Genomic DNA, 19,963 nt, shown 5'->3' on the forward strand with positions numbered 1-19,963 from the left:
AGGACTCCAGCCAGGGCGGGTCTCTGGCGCCGGTTCCAGGGGCGCCCGGGGCTCCCTGCGGTTTCGGACGGGATGGGGTGCGTTCCCATCCCGCAGGGCGGAGCTACAGCCTTCTCGGCCCGCGTCCGACAGAGGCCTCCGCACCTGGCCCCTCACCCCTGGTGCCCTCGGTCAGGAACGTGCCTCCGCCCTCCCCAGAGACTCCGCGGGCTGAGGCAGGCAGCGCCTCCTCCAGGCTGGGCTTCCACCCGGCTCGAGCGAGGCTTCCTGGATCTCGGGGCGCAGTCTCCGCGCCTGTCCCGGGCCCTGGGGCTTCCTGCCTGACCACACCGGTCAGCGGTGCAGCGCTCAAGTTTGCGGGTTCGCTGTCTCAGCAGACAACGCGGAGGTGACAGCGGGATTCGGGAGCCCGATCTCCTGGGCACCTACTCAGGCGCCCCACTCTGGGCTCCCTTTCCTCGTTGGGTTCATAATAGCACCCTCTCGAAGGCTAATATGTACGTAGCGGCTCTTACAACGGTGACCGGCCCAAGGGTGACTTACAGTGTATGTAAGGAGACTTAGGTGGCACAGCGTGTTTCGCCACTATTATGGTGATTATCTCACCGAGGGTGGGGTTGCCAGGTCCTGCCATATCCCAAGCCACTATACATATGATGATTATTAGAACGCTGAGCTCGGGCCACCTGTCGAGGTGGGGAGCATCTGAGAGCTTGAGGCACCTGCACGTGGGGACCAAACGGAATGTGTGTGTGTGTGTGTGTGTGTTTTGGAGGGGGGAGGAAGGGGGGACATCCGCGAGCAGGTAATTGGTCTTGTTGTTTTACAGCCTTGAAGGTTGTGTCCAAAGACAGCCTGGGCTCTGCTCTTCTTCCCCACCTGTGCCTGTCATAGGAGGTTGGGTGGGCAGTCAGTGTGCATGAGGCTGTGCCTTGCCACGCGTTGGATCACTTGAGCCGGATGGGTGGTGAACTGGTGTTCCCCTCACCTTGCTGAGGTGGGGCCTGGACAGGGAAGTGGGGTGGAGGCATAAGAAGGCGGGAACCCCCCCCCACCTCTTTACCCAGCAACTGTTCCCGAGGAGCTTGGACTGATTTTCCCCTCCACCTCAGTCTGGGTGAGGCAGGACATTTGCCCTTCCAGCCTCTATTCTCCTTAAAACCTGGCCTGTAGGCTTGGAGGCTGTCAGGTTGGCTGGAGTGTTTGCAGATTCCAGGGGCCCTGACTTCTGCTTCTGTGTTGACACTGGGGGTAGTGTCTCAAGAAATGGGTTCTAGCCCCATCTCTCGATCTCCCGTCTTTCTCCTCAGGTCTGAGTTAGATGTCTGTATAAGTGTCTGTTGCTCAAGTTGCTTCAACAAATTACCTTAGATTTAGTGGTTTAAATCACACATTTATTATCTTACAATTCTGGGAGTCAAAAATGGGTCTGCAAGCTGTGTTCCTTCTGGGGGCCAGGGGAGAATCCATTTCCTTGCTTTTTTTTAGCTTCCAGAAGTTGTCTTCTAGTGGCCCCTTCCTTCATCTTCAAGGCCAAGAACACAGCATTTTCTAATATCTCCTGCTCTGGGTCATTCCCACATCCTGTCTTTCTCTTATAAGGACTTTTGTCCCCACCAGACAATCCAGGATAATCTCCACATCTCAATATCATTAACTGAATCACCTCTGCAAAGTCTGTTTTGCTATGTAAGGTGCCCTACTACAGGATCCCGGGATTAGAACATGGATGCCGTTGGAGTCATTATCATGCTGTCCACAGTGTCCAGGCAGCATCCCCCAACCCCTACTCCTGCCTGGAGCACTTAGTGTGCTTCAAGCCCAGCTCTAGCAGTTAGCTAGGCTCAGGCGACCCTTGCATGGCAGCCTTTTGACTGTCCTGTCCCCTCCCCTCAGCTGCTCTGCACACGGGCCTGACCCCTCCTCCAATGGGGCATGGCATCCCCATCCACACTGGCTGAATCCATGGTTGGGCTTGGAGTACTCAGGCTGTTCTGGGTGTAGGTTGGGGTAATGAGTGCTCTTTGAAAACACAATGCCTCCTGGCCAGTCAGAAAGTGCCAGACCTGGAGCTGCCATTTCCCTAGACCCAGGCTGTGTCCTTCTAGGGTCCCCATCTTCCCCTGTCACCAAGTCCTGTCAGCTCTTTTATCTCTATTCATTTCCATCACTACCAAAAACCTCACCCAGCACCCCTTCCCATCTCTCACCTGGAGTGCTGTGTTGAACTCCTCTCCTCTTCAGATTCTATTCTCTACCCCTTCCCCAGTATATTTCTTCCAGGTTTCCCTCCTATTCTTACCCATCTGAACCCCCCTATCCCTCTGCAGTGCTCAGTGCCCAGACCAGTGCACTCCTGAGCTCTGCCCAGACACCAGGCTCTCATCTCCCCGCAATGCTCTCTCCCCACTTGAAATACTCAGTGCCCCTCCCCCCTCCTTCCTCACTGCTAATGCTTCAACATGAACCTCCAGCATCTTCCCTCATCACCTTTTCCTTGACCTCACCATCCTTGCAGCTGCCATGTTGAATTTGGGACTCTGTGCCTGTGACTGCTGCCCCATCCACTCTTTCTGGCATACGAGGACCTCCACGAAGGCAGGAAGCCATGTCTTTATTCAGCATGCATCCCCGGTACTCACCTCTGGGGCCAAGGCTGTGCTGAGTGTCAGATGAAAGGGCTGTGCCCTTGGGATGACTCATCCCAGGCTTCTGCCAGTGTTCTCCGTGCATCACACCCATCCAGGGCTCATGCTTCAGGGCTGAAAGGAACATCTCCTCCTGGTCCTGAAGACCAGCTGCTGGGGCTTGTGCTCACGTTGCCAGCTCTGTCTGCAAGCTTCTTCCACGTCCAGCCTGCTCACTGAATTTTGAATCTTTCCTCCTTCACTGGAACACAAGAGCAGTGGCAGGAGGGAACTCACCTTTCTTGCTGTTCCTGATGTTCTGGGTGTCATGATGCAGGCTTGACGTACACAATCTCATTGAGCTCTGCCTCATGTCAGCCCTGCGGGATTGGGAACACCCCTTCAGACGAAGAAACCGAATCAAAGAGGCTTTGTGGTCCACCCAGTAAGTGGTGGAGCAAGGCCCAGCACCTGGCCTCTTCAGGCCTTCTTACCTTGTGACCAGTGAAGGGTCCATGCAAGGCCCCAGGAGACCCGCTCCCATGCAGATGATTGTGGACCAGGTGCAGAGCCGCAGGCACTGTGGTCAGCTTTCCCTCCACCCACTGTCCCATGAGGGCTCTGAGACCCAGCTGGCCTAAAGCCAACTCCGCAGAACAGAAAGGCCTCCTGGGTCTGGCTGCAGCCCTGGTTCTGCTTCCTGTTTTCAGACCTTGCTTCTTACTGGGTCTCTGGAGCTGGAAAGCCTGGAAACAGCAGCAGACATGGTTTCTCTTGTCCATGGCCAAAAGGAAGTCATATTTCCATTAGAAAAAGCATTTCCAAGGAGGTTGCAGGAAGTCCAAGAGTTTAAAGGCCTGCAAATGCCTGCAGGTGATTAATAATTCAGAGCAGCGGTGATTCATGAGAAAGGCCACTTTCAATTAACCTTAAGAATCAGCCCCTGTCTAAGGAAGTGTCATTACTCATCAATTAGGAACAGAGAGGCCATATCCGGATAAAGGCCACCCTGAGAAACATGTTGAAAACGGTGTTTCTCACATTTATGTAAATTCTACCCTGGTCATTCCAGGTCCCTCTCTGTGAGGTGGGGAGGTTTTCCCCACCAGCATCCTGTCTTTTCTCTGATTCTGCTAGGTTGGGCTCGGGCTTAATTTCCTACAGCCCCTTCTTTCGAGGAGCTTCTTTCCTTGTTGGATCAGAAGCTCCCCTTGTCCTCCACTAAATCATGTTGGCTCCAAATGTGTACCATCCTATAGACAACCACCCAGAGTGCTGGGATGGGGCACAGGGCCTGTGGTTCACTCCTGCCTCCTGGGAGTGGTTTCTGCTCTTCTGCTTCCCTGCCTGGCAGCCTTTTCCTCTCTATTGGCACCAGAATCTCACCTTTTCTTTTCTGGAAACTACTTTTGGCTCATTCCCTGTCCACATAGAACCTGGCATTCATCTCTTTACCCATGTTTTGGGACTTTGCACATGACCAGGTCTGGACACTGTGACAGGTTCAGGGATGGACCCATCCCCCCACAGGCTAATCAGGATCAACCCTGGCATTTTTGTGGGATCCACTAGGGAAGGGACACTCCCCTTTTGGTGGGAATTGTTGGTCAGAAGCAGCTAAGTCTGGAGCAGTGGGGAACTCCCATGTGGAGAAGTGGCATGTGTGAGAACAGAGCCAGCACAGGGTCACAGGGCAGAAGTGAAGAGGAGATGCAGAGTGCTGCTGTTGGAGCCCTTGTACCCTGCTGTGACACAGCCAACTGCCTGGAAAGGTAGAGGGTGAGGGTGGCTGACAGGAGTGAGCTGGCCAAGGCCACTTCACCAGGTAGGGGATGAGCTGGCTTAGGCATCAGCTGTTCCAGCTCCACTCTCTTGACCTCCAAGGCTGACCCTCAGCACACAAGCAGAAGTCAGGAACTCAGGCAAGACTTGTCCTTGAATCATCGCCTCAGGTCATGTAGCTGTCCCGGGATTTTTTTTTTTCTTTTTCTTTTTCCAAGAGACTCATCTCACCAGAAAGGATATCCCAGGATTTATTGACCTCCTTAGAGTTAGGGTCTTATGTGCCAGGGTCCTTTGTGGCAAACAACAATTAATTTACTCCTCAGCCCTATATGTCCCCTGTTTGCCCCTCTGCCAGCCTCTCAGGTGCTGACAGCTGACCCACATTTCTTCAGGGGCAGCAATGTGCTCAGCCCCCAGGGATACATCCTGATGGTCTGAGCCATCACAGTCCTCACTCCCATCCCTTTTTGTTAGATTCTGATTCAACCAGCCCACTTTACATTTTAGGGGACACCTGGCAGTGATTTGGCCAATGAGACATGAGAGGGCAGCTTCTATGGGGCTGTGGGGAAGGCTTTGTTTTTTGATATCTCAAGATGTTGAACTGACATGTTGGCTGAGTGAGCCACCAAACTCCAGAGTGGTGACAGACTAAGATGTCGATTTCCAAAGGTGAGTGAGAACTAGCTGGCAAATTGGCTTCTAGGGAGATAGAAAAGCCTGAGGGAGTGGAAGAAGGAGGGACTTTGTCAGATTCCTTTGGCAAAGGCTGGGCTTGTGATGTGGACCCCCATGAGGTGGACAGATGGAGCCTTCCCTCTTTCACAGAGAGTATGGGCTTCACCAGGGTTCCTCTGAGAGCTGCTTTCTGTCCCCTGGAATTTGGGAGACAAATGGGCTGGATGCACACAGGCAATTATGGCTTCTGACTTGAGAGGGAGAGAGCACTCTGCTGCTGTGTTGAGAAGTAACCATGCCCCCCTAATGCAGTCCAAAGGCTTGTGAATCTCGGGGACCACATGTGCCACTTGTGGTGAGATTGTGGGCCTCAGTTTGATGGGACATTGCCACTGGCCCGTGTCTGTGGACTTTTCAAGATGTGTAGTGTGTGTACATGTTCCATGACCACATGTGGGCCACATGAATGAAAGACCTGGCGTGTGATCATCTCCGATCCTAACCACAAGGCCTTCCTAGAGGGCTGATAGGAGCACAATGGAAGGAAGTAGGAGGTGACTTTCTAGGAGTCTAGCAGGAAGCAAGGAGCTTCTGATTCATTTACTCAGGTCAAGGGAATTCTAGCTCTGGAGTGGGGGGTGAAGCAGGGGAAATGAAGAGTCCCTTCCAAAGTATCCACTTGAGCCTTTAACCTTTTCCAGATCCAGGGAGATACAGCCATCTAATGAGACCATCAAGAAGAACTTTCCATACCTCCTTTCCTTCTGACCTCAGAAGCCTGCTGTGGGCAGTGAGAGAGGAGGGAGGAGACTGACCACACCACTCTCTCAGAGGGCAGGGGGTTGTCTGTGGCTGGCCCTTGCTGTGGGAGATGGGAACACTTCACTGTAACTCAAGTTTACAGATTGGATTCTTCCTTGGGTTGGCCTTTCTGATGACTGAATTGGGAGTGTGAGGGTAGTGGATAGAAGGTAAGCAGTCTTGGTTGAATACTGATTCCACTCCAGGTGTGCCCGCCTTTGGGAACTCAGGGCTTGCTTATATTCTTCTGCATTCTCTCAGATAGATCCTGAGATCTCAACCAATACCATTTTATTTATTTATTTATTTAGAGTTGGAGTCTCACTCTGTTGCCCAGGCTGGAGTGCAGTGGCATGCTCATGGGCACCATAGCCTCGACCTGCTGGGCTCCGGAGATCATTCTGCCTCAGCTTTCCAAGTAGCTGGAACTACAGGCGTGCGCTACCATGCCCAACTAATTTTTTGATTTATTGTAGAGATGAGGTCTCGCCAAATTGCTCAGGCTGGTCTCGAACCCATGGGCTCAGGTAGTCCTCCCACCTTGGCCTCCCAAAGTGCTGGGATTACAGGTTTGAGCCACTCGCCCAGCCAATGCCATTTTTTTGGCATTGGCTTTAATTAAGCTCTGTGCTAAGCTTTCACTATAACAAATGAATCAGTTAAAAGAGCTGATCCTGTGGGGAAGGTTGTTCTTTGGTTACCTTTTGTGGCAGATTAAATTATTTGTCCCAAGTCCTCTTTCCCTGGCACTGGTATTGTACTTCCACACCCTTGCAAAATGGTGGGAAATGAACTTCCCCGTAATTTGGCTTTGATCTTGGCCATGTGACTTGCTTGGGTCAAACGAACATAAGTAGAGATGATGTGAGAAGAGGCTGGAAATGCACCGTGTGGCTAACCTTGCTCTATTGTGCTGGCCAAGGTGGTGAGAAGAGCACCAGGGAGTGTTGGTTCCAGGCTAATGGGCTTATCTGTGGAGCAGGTCCAAACCCAAGCAGGAACCTGTGATTGATGGATCCAATCTATGCCCATGCCAACCCACAGACATGGGGGTGAAAAATAAACACTGTGGATAATGCCACAGAGATTCTATAGGCAGCAAAAGCTGAGTGCTGAGCGAAACATTGTCACTCTCTTTAAAATTTTTTTTGGTAAGACCAGAGTGGTGAGCTGTGCAGGGCCACACCCCTGTCCCCAGTCTACTCTCCTCACAGTTGTAGCCCAAGGTGGGTGACCTAGGCACTTCTCTTTACTGGCTGGCTTTGGTCTGCTCTTGGCTAGCCTTCATTATTGTGGGAGAGATAAAGTGCTGAGATCTGGGTGAGGGTAGTGGGCTTAGGGGAGAGAGAGAGAGAAGGCCCAGGGAGGACATCTGGGGTTGTTATCACACGACAACCTTCATCCTTCTGCTGCTACAGTGGTGCCCCACATGTGTTCTGGGAAACCCCTTCTGCCTCCTCTTGGGTGTGGTTGACTCCACCCTCTGCTTCTAGCTGGTTTCTATTCCTCTGCAGCTCACACAGAGACAATGAGATGTGAAGCCAATTTTCTTAGGACAGAGGCAAGTCCTGAGGGACTTGAGTCTAACAAAAGAATCTTAGATGATGAGAAAAGAGCATGTCTGAGGGCAGAACCAGCTGAGAAGGTGTACTCAGAGAATGAGAGGGAGAGAGAGACTAGATTCTGAATCAGACCAATTGTGAAGCCAGAATACTGCCTGGGTTTTCGCCAAGGTGAGCCAATGAATTTCCGTTTGTACTTAAATCCAACTTGAGGAGGTATCTGCCATTTGCAATAAAAAATTTCAAATGATACAAGATTGCCCCACCTGTTTCAAGTCCCCTGTGGCCCAAACTTGTAACTCAGTGTTACCTGGCCTTATTTTCTGGACATAGCTCTCTCTTGAATAGGAGCACGTGTGTGTGTGTTTACATTTGGACATGATAGGGAAAAAAAGAATGGATATATAAAGATTTTGAACCGCTGACAAAATTTTGTCTCTTTAAAATAATTGACACCAAGTACTTTACTCAGATTATTTTATTCATTCATTCTTTTGAAAAAAATCCATTCTTTATAACCACTGTCTGTGGTAGATATTTTTATTAGTTAGAAATTCTTTCAGCCACAACTTTCAACAAATCAGACTAAATGTGGTTTAAACCATAAGATTTCTTACAATATTTCATTAACCCTAAGATGCCATTGATTGTGAAATGTGCCACTCTTTTGCACACCTTTCTTTGTATAAGAAAAAAATGCCATTCAACTATGATGCTATGCAAATCATATGTGAGAAATGACTTGATTTCAGAATGTGAAAAAGAATGTGTTTCTTAAAATTAGGCAATTGTGATGTTACTTAATAAGAAATTTGTGGTTGGTTGGCTTCAGACTTGGTGTGGCAGCTCAGGATCATCATACAAGATTCAGGCTCCTTGGATGTTTTACCTGTTCTGCCACCTTGGCATTTGTCATCTTACTGTTTTCAAGATGGCTTGGTGTCCTCTAACACTATGTTCAAAGGCAGGAAAAGAAGGAAGGAAACCTGTTAGAGTGTTTCTTTCCTCAGTCACTTCTCTCTTCATCAAAAAGCCTCCAGTACATTGACCTAATGCCTCATTACTTATTGGCCAGACCCACATACAGCCATGCTGGTTTCAAGGGAGACCAAGAAAGTGATATTTGACTTTTCAGTACTGCACTGGGAGATGGGCAAGGGAAAAGGACATCATACATGGCTGGCTGTGCCACAAGATTTTATTCGCATTTTACAGATGAGGAAACTAAGACTCAAAGAGGTTAGGTAACTTATCCAAAGACACACGGCTAAGAATTGGCCAACCTCAGATTTCAACTCAGTGTTGAGTGATACAAAGTTATTTCCATTGTACCATGAATCACCTATACATTAAAGACAATATTGAGAAACTTCAAACATAGAGAAGGTAAATAGTGAGGAATGTGTTTGGATGAAATACCAAAACACTTATCAGTGGATCAAAGAGATAGAGGTTTATTGATCTCATGTAACTAGCAGCCCAGAGATTGGCAGCCCAGGGTGGTACAGATGCTCAAGTATTTATCAAGATTCCAGGTTCCCTCATCACCATCCTTTACCTTCTATAATGTGTAGCTTCAGTCCTTACGTTTACAATATGGATGCTGCAACTCAAGGCATCACATGTAGCATTTCTGGGAACCCCTACCTGGTGACTCCCTCTTACATCTCATTGTAAGGTCACATGTAATTAACCCTACTCTTAAAGAAGCCTGGAAAAAATGAATGTATTTGCCTGGGCAAATTGTCATCCTGGATGAGGCTCTGTTAGGAAGGAAGAAGGAAAGAGAGAATTTGGGTTATGGTTGTCATTAGTGCAGTGTGTATTTGGCTAGTATATTTGGTTTTTCTCCTATCAGGTGGATCCCCTTTTGGGGTAAGGCATGGATGTGCAATGAAATGGGAGCAGAAGTGACATGTACCATTTTCTGGCTGAAACTTTAAGAGTTGGGACATCATTCTCCATATTCTTTTCCATTGACGTGATGACTATAAAAGCATGTGTTGTACTTGCCCAAGAGAATGAGTAGAAACAGCCAGGAAGCCAACTGAAATTTTTAGGGACATGTGTTACCAAAGAAACTATGAGCCTGGCTGGTGTACACCTGCATGTTTGACTCCTTAAAGCAACCAACTCCTAGCCATCAAACAAGAAGTGGGCAGCAAAAGCCATGCAGGTTTAGCCAGGTGTGGTAGCATGTCTATAGTCCCTGCTACTTGAGAGGCTGACGTGGGAGGATTGCTTGAGCCCCAAGAGTTTGAGTCTAGCCTGGGCAACATAATAAGACCTCCTATTTAAATTTTTTTTTAAAGCTGTGCAGCCCTAAGAGGGGTATGCCCTTCGATGCCCATGGAAGGTTGTGGACAAAGAAGGGACCAGCAGGATTCAAAGAAGTCTACTCTTAGGGATTAGTCCTGGAGAGAGAGGCTGTCATCCGAAGAATTTGCTCACTTCCTGGGAAGCTTCATGATTTCTGCCCACCAGGATTTGGTGAGTGCTGTTTTTCCTTCTGGATGGGGGTTCCCACTGTGGTTACTTTATTCTTACTGACTGTTGCATGTTGGGTGTGAGGAGGCAGGTAACTTGTGTAAGAGTTTGAGAGCACAGCTCCATAAGGAACCGCATCCAGATCTGATGGCTCAGGCCATCCCTCCCCAGGTCTTAGGCTTGGAGCTGGACTCAGGCATTGGCTGCAACTTTGGGGCTGTCTCACCCGGGGGAAGGATACTCAGACATTGACTGGCCAAAGGGACAGACAGGGTTGAAATTGCTAACTGACCCCTAATTGCCCTCATCTCCTTCTATGTTTAAATATGTTTTTTTTTTTAAATCTGCAGACATGGAAATCCAGACAGAAGACTATATTTTCTCACCTCCTAGAAGCTATGTTTGGTCAAGTAACTGACCGGCAGGATTGAAGTGGGGAGAGGTGATGACTTAACCAGAAGGGGTTCCCCCTTTTCTGTTTCCACTAGCAAGGCAATGGAGGTGGTGGTGAAACATACTGCACCACCCAGATAGACAATACCCAGGATAGTAAAGCAAGATAGGAGGAAACCTGGGTTCCCAGGCTGCTTACCTGCAGGCAGGTGAGGGAGAAAGAAACTTGTCTTGCTTAAGCCAATCTTATTTTAAATCTCCCTTCCAGCAGTTCAACATATATTCTAAAAATTACTCATCCTCTCCTCTCCCCTACGCCCATGTACTTTGGGTGGGTCTCAGAGGAGGGGTATATGACTAGGCCTAAGCCAATCACTGCATCACATTACCCTGGCCAGGGATTATTTAGGATAAGCATGTGTCCCACTTAGAGCTAATGATATGCAATAAAGCATTTCTCTGGGAGTTCTGAGAAATTCACTCTTTCCCCCAAGGGAATTTGGGGACTGAGGCTACTACCACCATCTGACACAAAGCCTGACACTGGAGCCAGTCCAGAGAATGACAGAGTGAGGATGTGCAGAGAAGTGAGGTCCTGAGAACATGAGTGAAGACCAGGACTTGTCTCCTCCTCCTTTGACATCTCAGTTAAGAAAGACAGTACACTTCCTTTTTGTTTAAACTAGTTTGGGTTAGATTTCCATCCCCTGTTACCAAATTCTCAGTGATAAAGTCACCAGACAACCCTGGGAGTATTGTGAAAGCGTCACAAGGAGAGATGTCTGAGTTCAGTCTTGAAAGGTAGGTTCAAGACCACCTGAAGCTTGTTTGTGGGAAAAAATATAGGTTTGTTATAAAGATGCAGATGGATTTGAACCAGAGTTAAAAAGTCCTCGGGAACAGGTGAGCCATCTCCAGAAATATCCGTTGTTCCACCTCTTCCTTCCTGGAGCTTCCCAGACCATTCCTCTCCTGACTTTGCTTTAACAGCCCCTTCCATCAACTGGCACCCTCTTCTGACACAGAATTTCTGCTGCTTTGAAACCTGGAATCATCACCACCCTGTCTCCTCCTGGTGTCATCTTTTAGTGCATCCTTCACGCTTCCTCCTTGCAGCTGGCTGTCTTGCTCCTGCCACATTTCTCAGCTCCCAATTAAAAAAAAAAAAAGGAATCCAATAAACATAGGTCATCTTTAATGCTGGAGGAATACTTACAAGTCCTGGTCAGCCAATGAATTCAGGGCCTGGGCCAGGGGCTTGCTCCTGTCCGGTAGCCACATGGTCTAAAATATGACCCCCCTACTGGCTGGCCCCTCTGCTAGGGCTGTGATCATGGCAGACACCAGGTGTCCTGTATGCCTACCTGGAATTATTTTGTTAGGCAATACTTTTTTTAATTCAAGAGGCAGAAACCCAACTCAAATTGCTTTAAGCACCAAAGGGACTTGTTTCTTTGTCTTTTGTAAGTCAAGAGTCCAGGGCAGCCAGGCTTGGCTGGAGCCACTGGCTTAAATGACATCATCAGAACTGGCAGCTCTCCTTTTAGCCAGTCTCTTCCTATGTAGAGGCTCTTGGCACCTCTCGGATTATATCCTCCCCACTCTAAGTCCATGAACAAGATTTTAAGGAGCTGACAGTGCCACACAGTGCCAAGTGTCAGCTATTATTGTTATATGTCTCTCAAGAGTTACCCACAAATTCCAGGTTCAAGTCATAGTAAACTGTGTGGGCCACTGCCTAGCCCTTAACCCATCACTGAGGCCTAAAGGATGTGATGTTCTCGCTGGCCAGGTCTAGATCAAATCCGGCTCTGGAGTTAAAGGAGAAATGGGACTACCTAATGACATGAGCTGAGAATAGAGGAGGGCACCAGAAGAAGCAAGAATGGATGCTGGAGAGGCAAAACCAGCAAAGGTCCCCTGCAGTCTACAGCTTTACCACCCAATGTCACACATGCCCTTCTGGCCATAAACATAGTTGCTAAAATATTCTTTTTCCAGATAATACAATTACACCTTGTGTCACCAAACCCGACTCATTCCCACTTTTACAGAAGATAATGCAGGACTTATGTTCTCAACCAGTTCTGCATTTAGCTCCAGGTCCAAACCTCTGGGGCACATGCTGTCCTTTCAGAAGGTCCAGAAAGAACTGTGTTCAGCGAAGCTCTGAGAACCTAGATAGCAGGACCTAATGGGGTCTCTCTTCCAAGTGCCACCCCTGGGGTGAATAAATTCCAGTCAGTCTCCAATTAGTCTGGATTATTCTACTCAGGTCTCAAGTTTCAGAGAGAAAGCACCTGGCTGACCTAATTTACCTCCTGCACTCACCCCTTGACCAGGGGAATGCAGAGCAGGAGCATCTGTTGGAGGAGAAAAGATGGTTTCTGTTACCAAAAAAGGGAAGCAAGGATGCTGGGCTAATGTGGGAAAGCCTCGCTGCATGGATTTCTATGCCTCAATAGTGAGATGGAAGCACTGCTAAAGAGCTAACTGGTAGGTGAGTGGCTGAGTCACCAGGCTCAAACAAACGTACCAGCAATGGCAGCTCTAGGTCAGGGATGGTGGCTCACACCTATAATCCCAGCACTTTAAGAGGCGGAGGTAAAAGGAATACTTGGGGCTAAGAGTAGAGTCTCTATCTCTATAAAAAGTATTTTTTTTAATAGCTGGGTGTGGTGCATATGCCTGTAATACCAACTATTCAGGAGGCTGAGGTGGGAGGATAATTTGAACCCAGAACTTTGAAACTTCAATAAGCTATGCACTTCAACCGGGCAACAGAGCAAGATCCTATCTCTAAAAAAAAAAAAAAAAAAAAAGGCATAAATAAACGTCTCCCCATTGCCTGGAAGCTACGGACTCCAAGTTTTCTGGGGCGATTCACACAGCCCTCACTCTGAGGGAACTGGAGCACTGTTTATGCCAATTCAAGCCTGAGTCCTGGCTCCTCACTGGTTTGATCATGACCTTGCCTGCGGACTGTGTGCAGGCATTGTTGATTGTCTATCTATGCCAGGATAGGCTAGGTTATGCTACAATAGCAAATCTTATGAAAATATCAGTGGTGGTCAGGTGAGGTGGCTCAAGCCTATAATCCCAGCACTTTGGGAGGCCGAGACAAGAGGATTGCCTGAGCCTGTGGGTTCGAGACCAGCCTGGGCAACATAGTGAGACCTCGTCTTTACAATAAATAAATAAATAAAAATTCACTGGGCATGGTAGCATGTACCTGTAGTTCCGGCTACTTGGAAGGCTGAGGTGGAAGGATTGCCTGAGCCCAGAAGGTGGAGGGTTTGGTGGCTGTGAGCATGCCACTACACCCTAGCCTGGGCGACAGAGTGAGACTCCAACTCAAAAAAAAAAAAAAAAGTTTTACGTCGGGCATGGTGGCTCACGCCTATAATCCCGGCACTTTGGGAGGCCACGGTGAGAGGATTGTCTGAGCCCATGTGTTTGAGATTAGCCTGGGCAACTTGGTGAGACCTCATCTCTACAATAAATCAAAAAGTAGCTAGGCATGGTGATATGTGCCTGTAGTTCCACCTACTTGGAGGGCTGAGGTGGAAGGATCGCCTGAGCCCAGCAGGTCGAGGCTGCAGTGGCCGTGAGCATGCCACTGCACTCCTGCTTGGGTGACAGAGTGAGATTCCAACTCAAAAAAGAAAAGAAAAGAAAAGATCAGTGGATTAGCTACATAAAGGTCCATTCTCCCTCTTGCTTTGTGTCCATCGTAGGTTGACAAAAGCTGTTTCTCATAGATTATTCATTATCCAAAATGTCTGGAACCAGAGTGCTTCAGATTTCAATTTTTTTTTGGTAATGTTTGCATTATACCTGTTGGTCATCCCTAATCTGAAAATCTAAAATCTGAAATGCTTCAATGAGCAAGTCCTTTGAGCATCATGTGAGTACTCAAAACGTTTCAGGAACATTTTGAATTTCCAATTTTTGGATTAGAAATCCTCAACCTGTAACAGTTTTTAAGCCTAAAAACTGGCCTTTTATTTATCAGCCTGTATGTTCTATACACTCACCTCCCTCTCAGCTTGAGACCAGCCAAAACACTCAACTCGAATTGGAAGGCAACATTCTTGATAGGTCGTTGCCGCAGCTGGCACTGTCAGGCCGATAACTTCTAATCAAAAGTGCTTGAGAACGATCAGGGTCCACAGTCTTGTCTTACTAGTCCTTCTTCTTCAGAAACTTCCATATCTGCCTCAGTTTGTGGTACAGAAAAGGTAGATTTTTCAACTCTGAAAAAACTTTTCAATTTAGGTTGTAGCCCACAGGCAAAGAGAACTTCTCCCAGCACTGTTGAATTCCATTTCATTTCTGCCTGCCTGCTGGCCAGCTCTGTTCAAATTCTTCTGGCTCATGTAGGACTGTTGAGAGTGGCAAGAAGCATCCAGCAAATACTCACATTTTGAAAATTTCAACCATTTCCCTTAGCGCTAACACTGACTTTCTGAGGTATGGTGGAAATCAGTTTATTGACAGCTTTGGCATAAGGAGGGTTCCCAGCCTGCCATGTGGATGTACAGTTTTTAAAACTGATTTTCAGTTTTGCTACTTGAAGTGCCTCTCATCCAGGATAAAATTCTGTATTAATGAGTATCTAGGTGTTCCTTTTGTAAGAGTACTCTTACCTTAAATAACGACTTACATAGGCTAGAGGTTAATTTCTCCTTCATGTACAATGCAGTCATAAATAATCCAGGCTTGATAGGCAACGATAGCATGTTTGGACATAGGTTCCCTCTAGTTTGTCTTGCCTTCATCTGAATGGTACAAACTGGCTTGATACTATGACTTTATTCTAACCAGGGGAGAGGGAAAGGGGAAAGGCACATTCCTTCTGAAGGGCATGACTAAGATATTGTGTACATCACTCTTGCTAACATCTTACTGGTCAGAAGCTAGTCCTGCGGCACACGGGTCTGCATGGTGCTTGGGAAATGTGGTCTCAGCTAGAAGAGTTCTATTATTATAGAAGGGAAAAATAAATATTAGGGGACGATTGGCAGTCTCTTTCTTGGAGCTGAAAAAGCAACAGATGTCTACTATAGGGCTTCTCCTCTGAGTGCCCAGCCCTGTCTGTTCCTTTCAATCATTGTGACCTAATTGTCCATTTGTGTGTCTGCCATCGGCCTCCCTGAATGCCCCATTATGCAGGCTCTGGGGTCAAGGCACCTCTGATTCAGTTTATATTGCCAGCTCACAGCCCAGGACCAGCACTTATAAAGGTTTCAGGAAAATGTTTGTGGAACTAAATTGAGGTGTATAGAGGTGTTTCAGAACAAACACCTTCCATTCATTCATTCAGCCAGGCAGCATCAATTTTATGCCAGGTCCTGGGGAGTCATTGTCTTTTTTTTTCGGACAAAAAGATAGCCTTTTCATTGATAGAGCTATGGCTAGAGGGGTCTCTTGCACTCTGGGAATATATATATTTGAGACAGGGTCTTTCTCTGTCACCGAGGCTGAAATGCAGTAGCACCATTATAGCTTATTGCTGCCTTGACCTCTTGGGCTCAGGTGATCCTTCTACCTCGAACTCCCAAGTTCACCATGCCTGGCTAATTTTTTGATTTTTTTTTTTTTTTTTATAGAGACGAGTTCTCACTATGTTTGGTCTCGAATTTCTGGGCTCAAGCGATCCTCTTGACTCAGCCTCCCAAAGTGCTGGGACGACAGGCATGAGCCACTGTGCCTGGCTAGGACTATTTTTTTTTTTTTAACCAAAAATGCAGACTCTTTATAAAGCTCTTTTTTCCTTAGGAATTGAGGACACATTGACACATTCCAACCCTCAGCATCTCTTCTGATACTCCCACAGATGTCGTCCCCAGTGGTCATTTGTGCTTTGGGGAGGCTCAGTGTCACTTTCTCTCAGTCTGGCAACAGCATCTTGCCCTTCCTATAGGGAACAACTGTTCCCCACTCTCTGTGACTCTGGTAGGGCTATCAATCACAGTGCAGTGCTTCCACTCTTTGATTGCACAGCCTGGCCAATCAAAGAACGCTTCCTCTCTATGGCCCAAGACGGTCAAGCAGGGTCACTAAGATTTTACTTGTGGATTTTCTTTTTCTTTCTTTTTTTTTAGATTAGAAAATACAGTTTATTTAGAAAGTAAATTAGAGAGGAAGAAAGAGTAGATTCACCTCCCCAAGGTAGGGGAGGGAGCCAAAGTTAGGAAACATGGCCTGGCCATAGCTCAAAGAACACATGGCCACACCATAGCTTAGCAAGACAATGGCAACATCTGTTTGTGGACTTTCTAGAACCAGAGTTGTAAGGATGTAGATTTAGGGCTTTCTAAGCCTTTTTTTTCCCAAAGGGAGAGAGAGACTACACCACCTTAGTATGATCCCGATCAGTTCTTCTTTCCCTCCTGTTACACAGAAAAGCTGCCCACCCCTCCTCCTCTTTAACTTGTTCTGAATCTCAGCCCTTTGGCAACCTTATGCCAACAGCGATTCCCATTCCTGTAACTCAATCCATTCCCTTTCTACGAACTCTTCTGAGCTGTCAAATATGCTCAATTTGCTACAATGAGCAGTGGATATCTGCTTCTGGCAACACAGCCTCCAATCCTCCTTCTGTCCTGTTGTGTGCAGTCTTAGGGAATAGTGAGTGTTCCTAGAGGGGCAGTCAGGCAGGTACTTCTCCAGGTATGTCCATCCATGGACAGAGGGCTTGTGGTCATAGTGTGGCCAAATGAGGTCCCACTTCATTGGGACTTTGAATCTTGAGCTGAGAGACACACCAAGGACAAAAGACAGGAATCCTTCCTTCCGTGGTGGTGACAGGGTGACACTGTGGATTGAGTGGGTTCCTGTAGTTGGGGTCTGGATTCCCCTGGCTCCTGCCTTGAAGATCATGGCTAGCTTTCCAGCATCAGCTTCTGGAGCTCCTGCAGTCTTCTGACACATCCCCTTTCACTTAACTTAACCAGATTTGTTTTCTGTTGTTTGAAATCAAGGAAATCTACTACATGGTGCGCATGCTAAAAAGCAAGTAAGAAAAACAAACAAAAGACAGAACTAAAAAGAAAAAAAAAATACCTCTGCCAACCCCACATCCCTTTCCAAGTGGCACCTTTCTTTTTCCCTTTATGGCCATGCTGAAAAGAGTGTCTGCACATGTACTGTCTCCAGTTCTCGCCTCAAGCTCATCTCTCAACCTACTCCAGTGGTTTCTGCCTCTGTCACCTCATTGAAGGTGTTTGCTCTGCATGCCTGGTGTCACCACAATGTCCCAGTTTCCCTTTCTCCTTTCTGGCTGTTCCTTCTCAATCCTTGCCACCTGTCTGGGTTCTAAGCCCTCTTTTCATCACCTACTCTTTCTCTGAAGACCTTATCTACCCTGTGACTTCAGGGACCCCTGTGCCCCTGATGCCCAGACCTGGGTAACTCCAGTCCTGTTTGTGCAGTCTGCCTCTCTACATGGTGTCTCATACATCCCATCGGATTCCTGAGGGCACTCCAGACTTGCACCTCTCTTCTGTTAGGGTTCAGAGTCTCAGCAAATGACACTTGGCCCATGTGGTCCTCAGGCCACATGTCTCTACCAAAGCGATCTAAACATCCTCATGCCCTTCTCCCCCCATGGACCACTAGCTTGTACCTCCAGAACCTGATGCAAGAGAACCTGGATAAACACTTGATCAAATGACTGATAGCGAGAACTTGATAGAACACTTTCATAAACATCACCTTCCTCCACCCCAGCCCTGTGAGGTAGGTATAATTCCTGCAGGTGAGGAAACCCATGCCCAGTTTTGCTTGGGCATGGGATCCCAGAGTCAGTGAATATGTGGAGGAATAGGGATTGGAATTCATGTCTGAGACCCCATCCTGGGCTCTCCCCTGGGCAGCTGCCATAGTTAGAGGAGACTGCTTGCCAGGCCACAAATGGAAGAAGGGGGCCAGTAGGACAAGAAGCCAAGGCTAAGGTGATGCTCAGAGACCCTGGTGGCAAGGGGCAGCCAGGTTGTATTTGTGTACATCTAGCATGGCAGATGTCTTCTGACACCCAACCCCAAGCAAACTTCCTTGAAACATACTCTGAAGTCCTTGGAGGGCTTTCAGGATGCCCCAGGAGCTGAGAGGTCCAGGTCTGAGGCCTGAACTTGGTACTCTCTCAGTGTCTTCTTGGGGACTCAGCTGACTTCACTAAAAAGAGAAATACATATGAGTAAGATTCCTGTGAAAGGAGGGGCCCTAATTCCTGAGCAGGGACAGAAGTAGGTTGTGGCCTCAGCCCCCCATTAGCTCCCTTTGGGCAGGATCCCCTTGCCTGGACTTTTGTGCTGGTGAGGCTAGAATTCGGGGAGGCTTGGCCACCATCCTGTTGGACGGGGGTACTGGCCCTCCCCAGGCTGTCGTTTACCACAATTTGTAACTGTTCTAAGACCCCACTGGAAAGGGGGTACTTAGGACAGTCTGAGTCTCCTTGACCAGACCGAGGTCCTCCTCTCCCCAAACTGGGGTAGGAGCAGAGATGGCATTGGCTCCTGGGCCACCAGAAGACAGGATTGCAGATCCCTCAGCAAAGGCTGGGCAAGCAAGTTGCGGGTCCCCTGGGCTGGGATCAGTGGAGGAAGGCAGATACTGGGATTCAATTCTCTGAAACTGGGGCCTATAGGGGGTGGACCGCAGGAATCCCTTGAGGGCAGACAGCGTCAGGGAAGGCCTGGGTAGGAGGTGTCCTGTCCCATCTATGCGCAGGAGGTCGGCAGTTGGCTGTAGGAGAGTGGAACGCCCAGGTCCCCAGCCCGGTGGGCTGAAACCAGGCAATTACAGGGCCAAGACCGTTTCCGGCGTTGTGGGGCGGGAAAGGAGCGAGGGGTTTTGGGGATAGAGGGAATTGCGAGGAAGAAGGCGGGCTTGGTTGGGGTTGGCTCGCCACGGTCATTGTGCACGCCGGCTGTTGGGGGTCCATGGGGTGGGGGGGATTGAAAATCTTCAGTTGGGCAGAGTTGGGAGGCAAAGGTGCGCATAAGGGCGGGGAGACGGGTAGTAGATTACGAGCCTTGAGGGGCGGGGCTGAGGGACCTCGAGGAAGAAGTCGGAGAGGTTGGGGTCGTGAGGGCTGAATGGAGGACTCCGAGCAAAGAGCTCAGAGACCTAGGGTCCGGCTTGGGATCCGTGAGGGTGGGGCTGAGAGAATGGGACTGTGGGGTCCAGGGATCGACGGATCCCCAATCAATGGGGACGGGGTTAGAGGTCCGAAGTTAATGGGGACCAGGCCTGGTCGCCTAGTGGGCAGGTCGGGGGTCTCGAGGGCGGGGCCGGGAAGCCAGATAATTGAGAGAAGCGGGGAATGACGAAGGACATGGGGGCGAGGCCGTGAGAAAGGGGGACACCACCGGCGCTGTGGGGCGAGGTTCGAGAGGGAAACCGGAGTCGAGGGGGCGGGGTATGATGAGGAAGTGCACTTAGTAGGTTCGGTCGGGGGCTAGAGAATTGTGCGGAACTGGGCCTATCAGACGGGGGACGACAGGGTCGGGCCGGGAAGGTGGGTGTCTCGAGGGTTCGTTTGGCAGGCTTGGAAAAAAGGTATCGTGGCCGGGGCGGGCCCGAAAAGACTGCTGACTGGAGGGACCCGGTGAGGAGGGGTCGAGA

General features: G+C 48.7%; 1 protein-coding gene across 1 annotated transcript in view; it reads right to left on the reverse strand.

The window, feature by feature from the left end:
- Positions 1 to 3,409, reverse strand: part of LOC103262499 (synaptotagmin-15-like) — an 11,734-nt gene extending 8,325 nt beyond the window's left edge. The window contains exons 1-3 of the mRNA XM_021713405.1: positions 3,122 to 3,409; positions 2,491 to 2,661; positions 6 to 144 (exon numbers count right to left, since the gene is read on the reverse strand). Coding sequence (XP_021569080.1) covers positions 6 to 144; positions 2,491 to 2,661; positions 3,122 to 3,409 — 598 coding nt within the window. The remainder of the gene's footprint in view (positions 1 to 5; positions 145 to 2,490; positions 2,662 to 3,121) is intronic.
- Positions 3,410 to 19,963: the final 16,554 nt, after the last annotated feature.

The sequence above is a fragment of the Carlito syrichta genome, unplaced genomic scaffold (assembly GCF_000164805.1).
Source record: "Carlito syrichta isolate Samal-C Ts95f unplaced genomic scaffold, Tarsius_syrichta-2.0.1 Scaffold304516, whole genome shotgun sequence".
Lineage (NCBI taxonomy): Eukaryota > Metazoa > Chordata > Mammalia > Primates > Tarsiidae > Carlito > Carlito syrichta.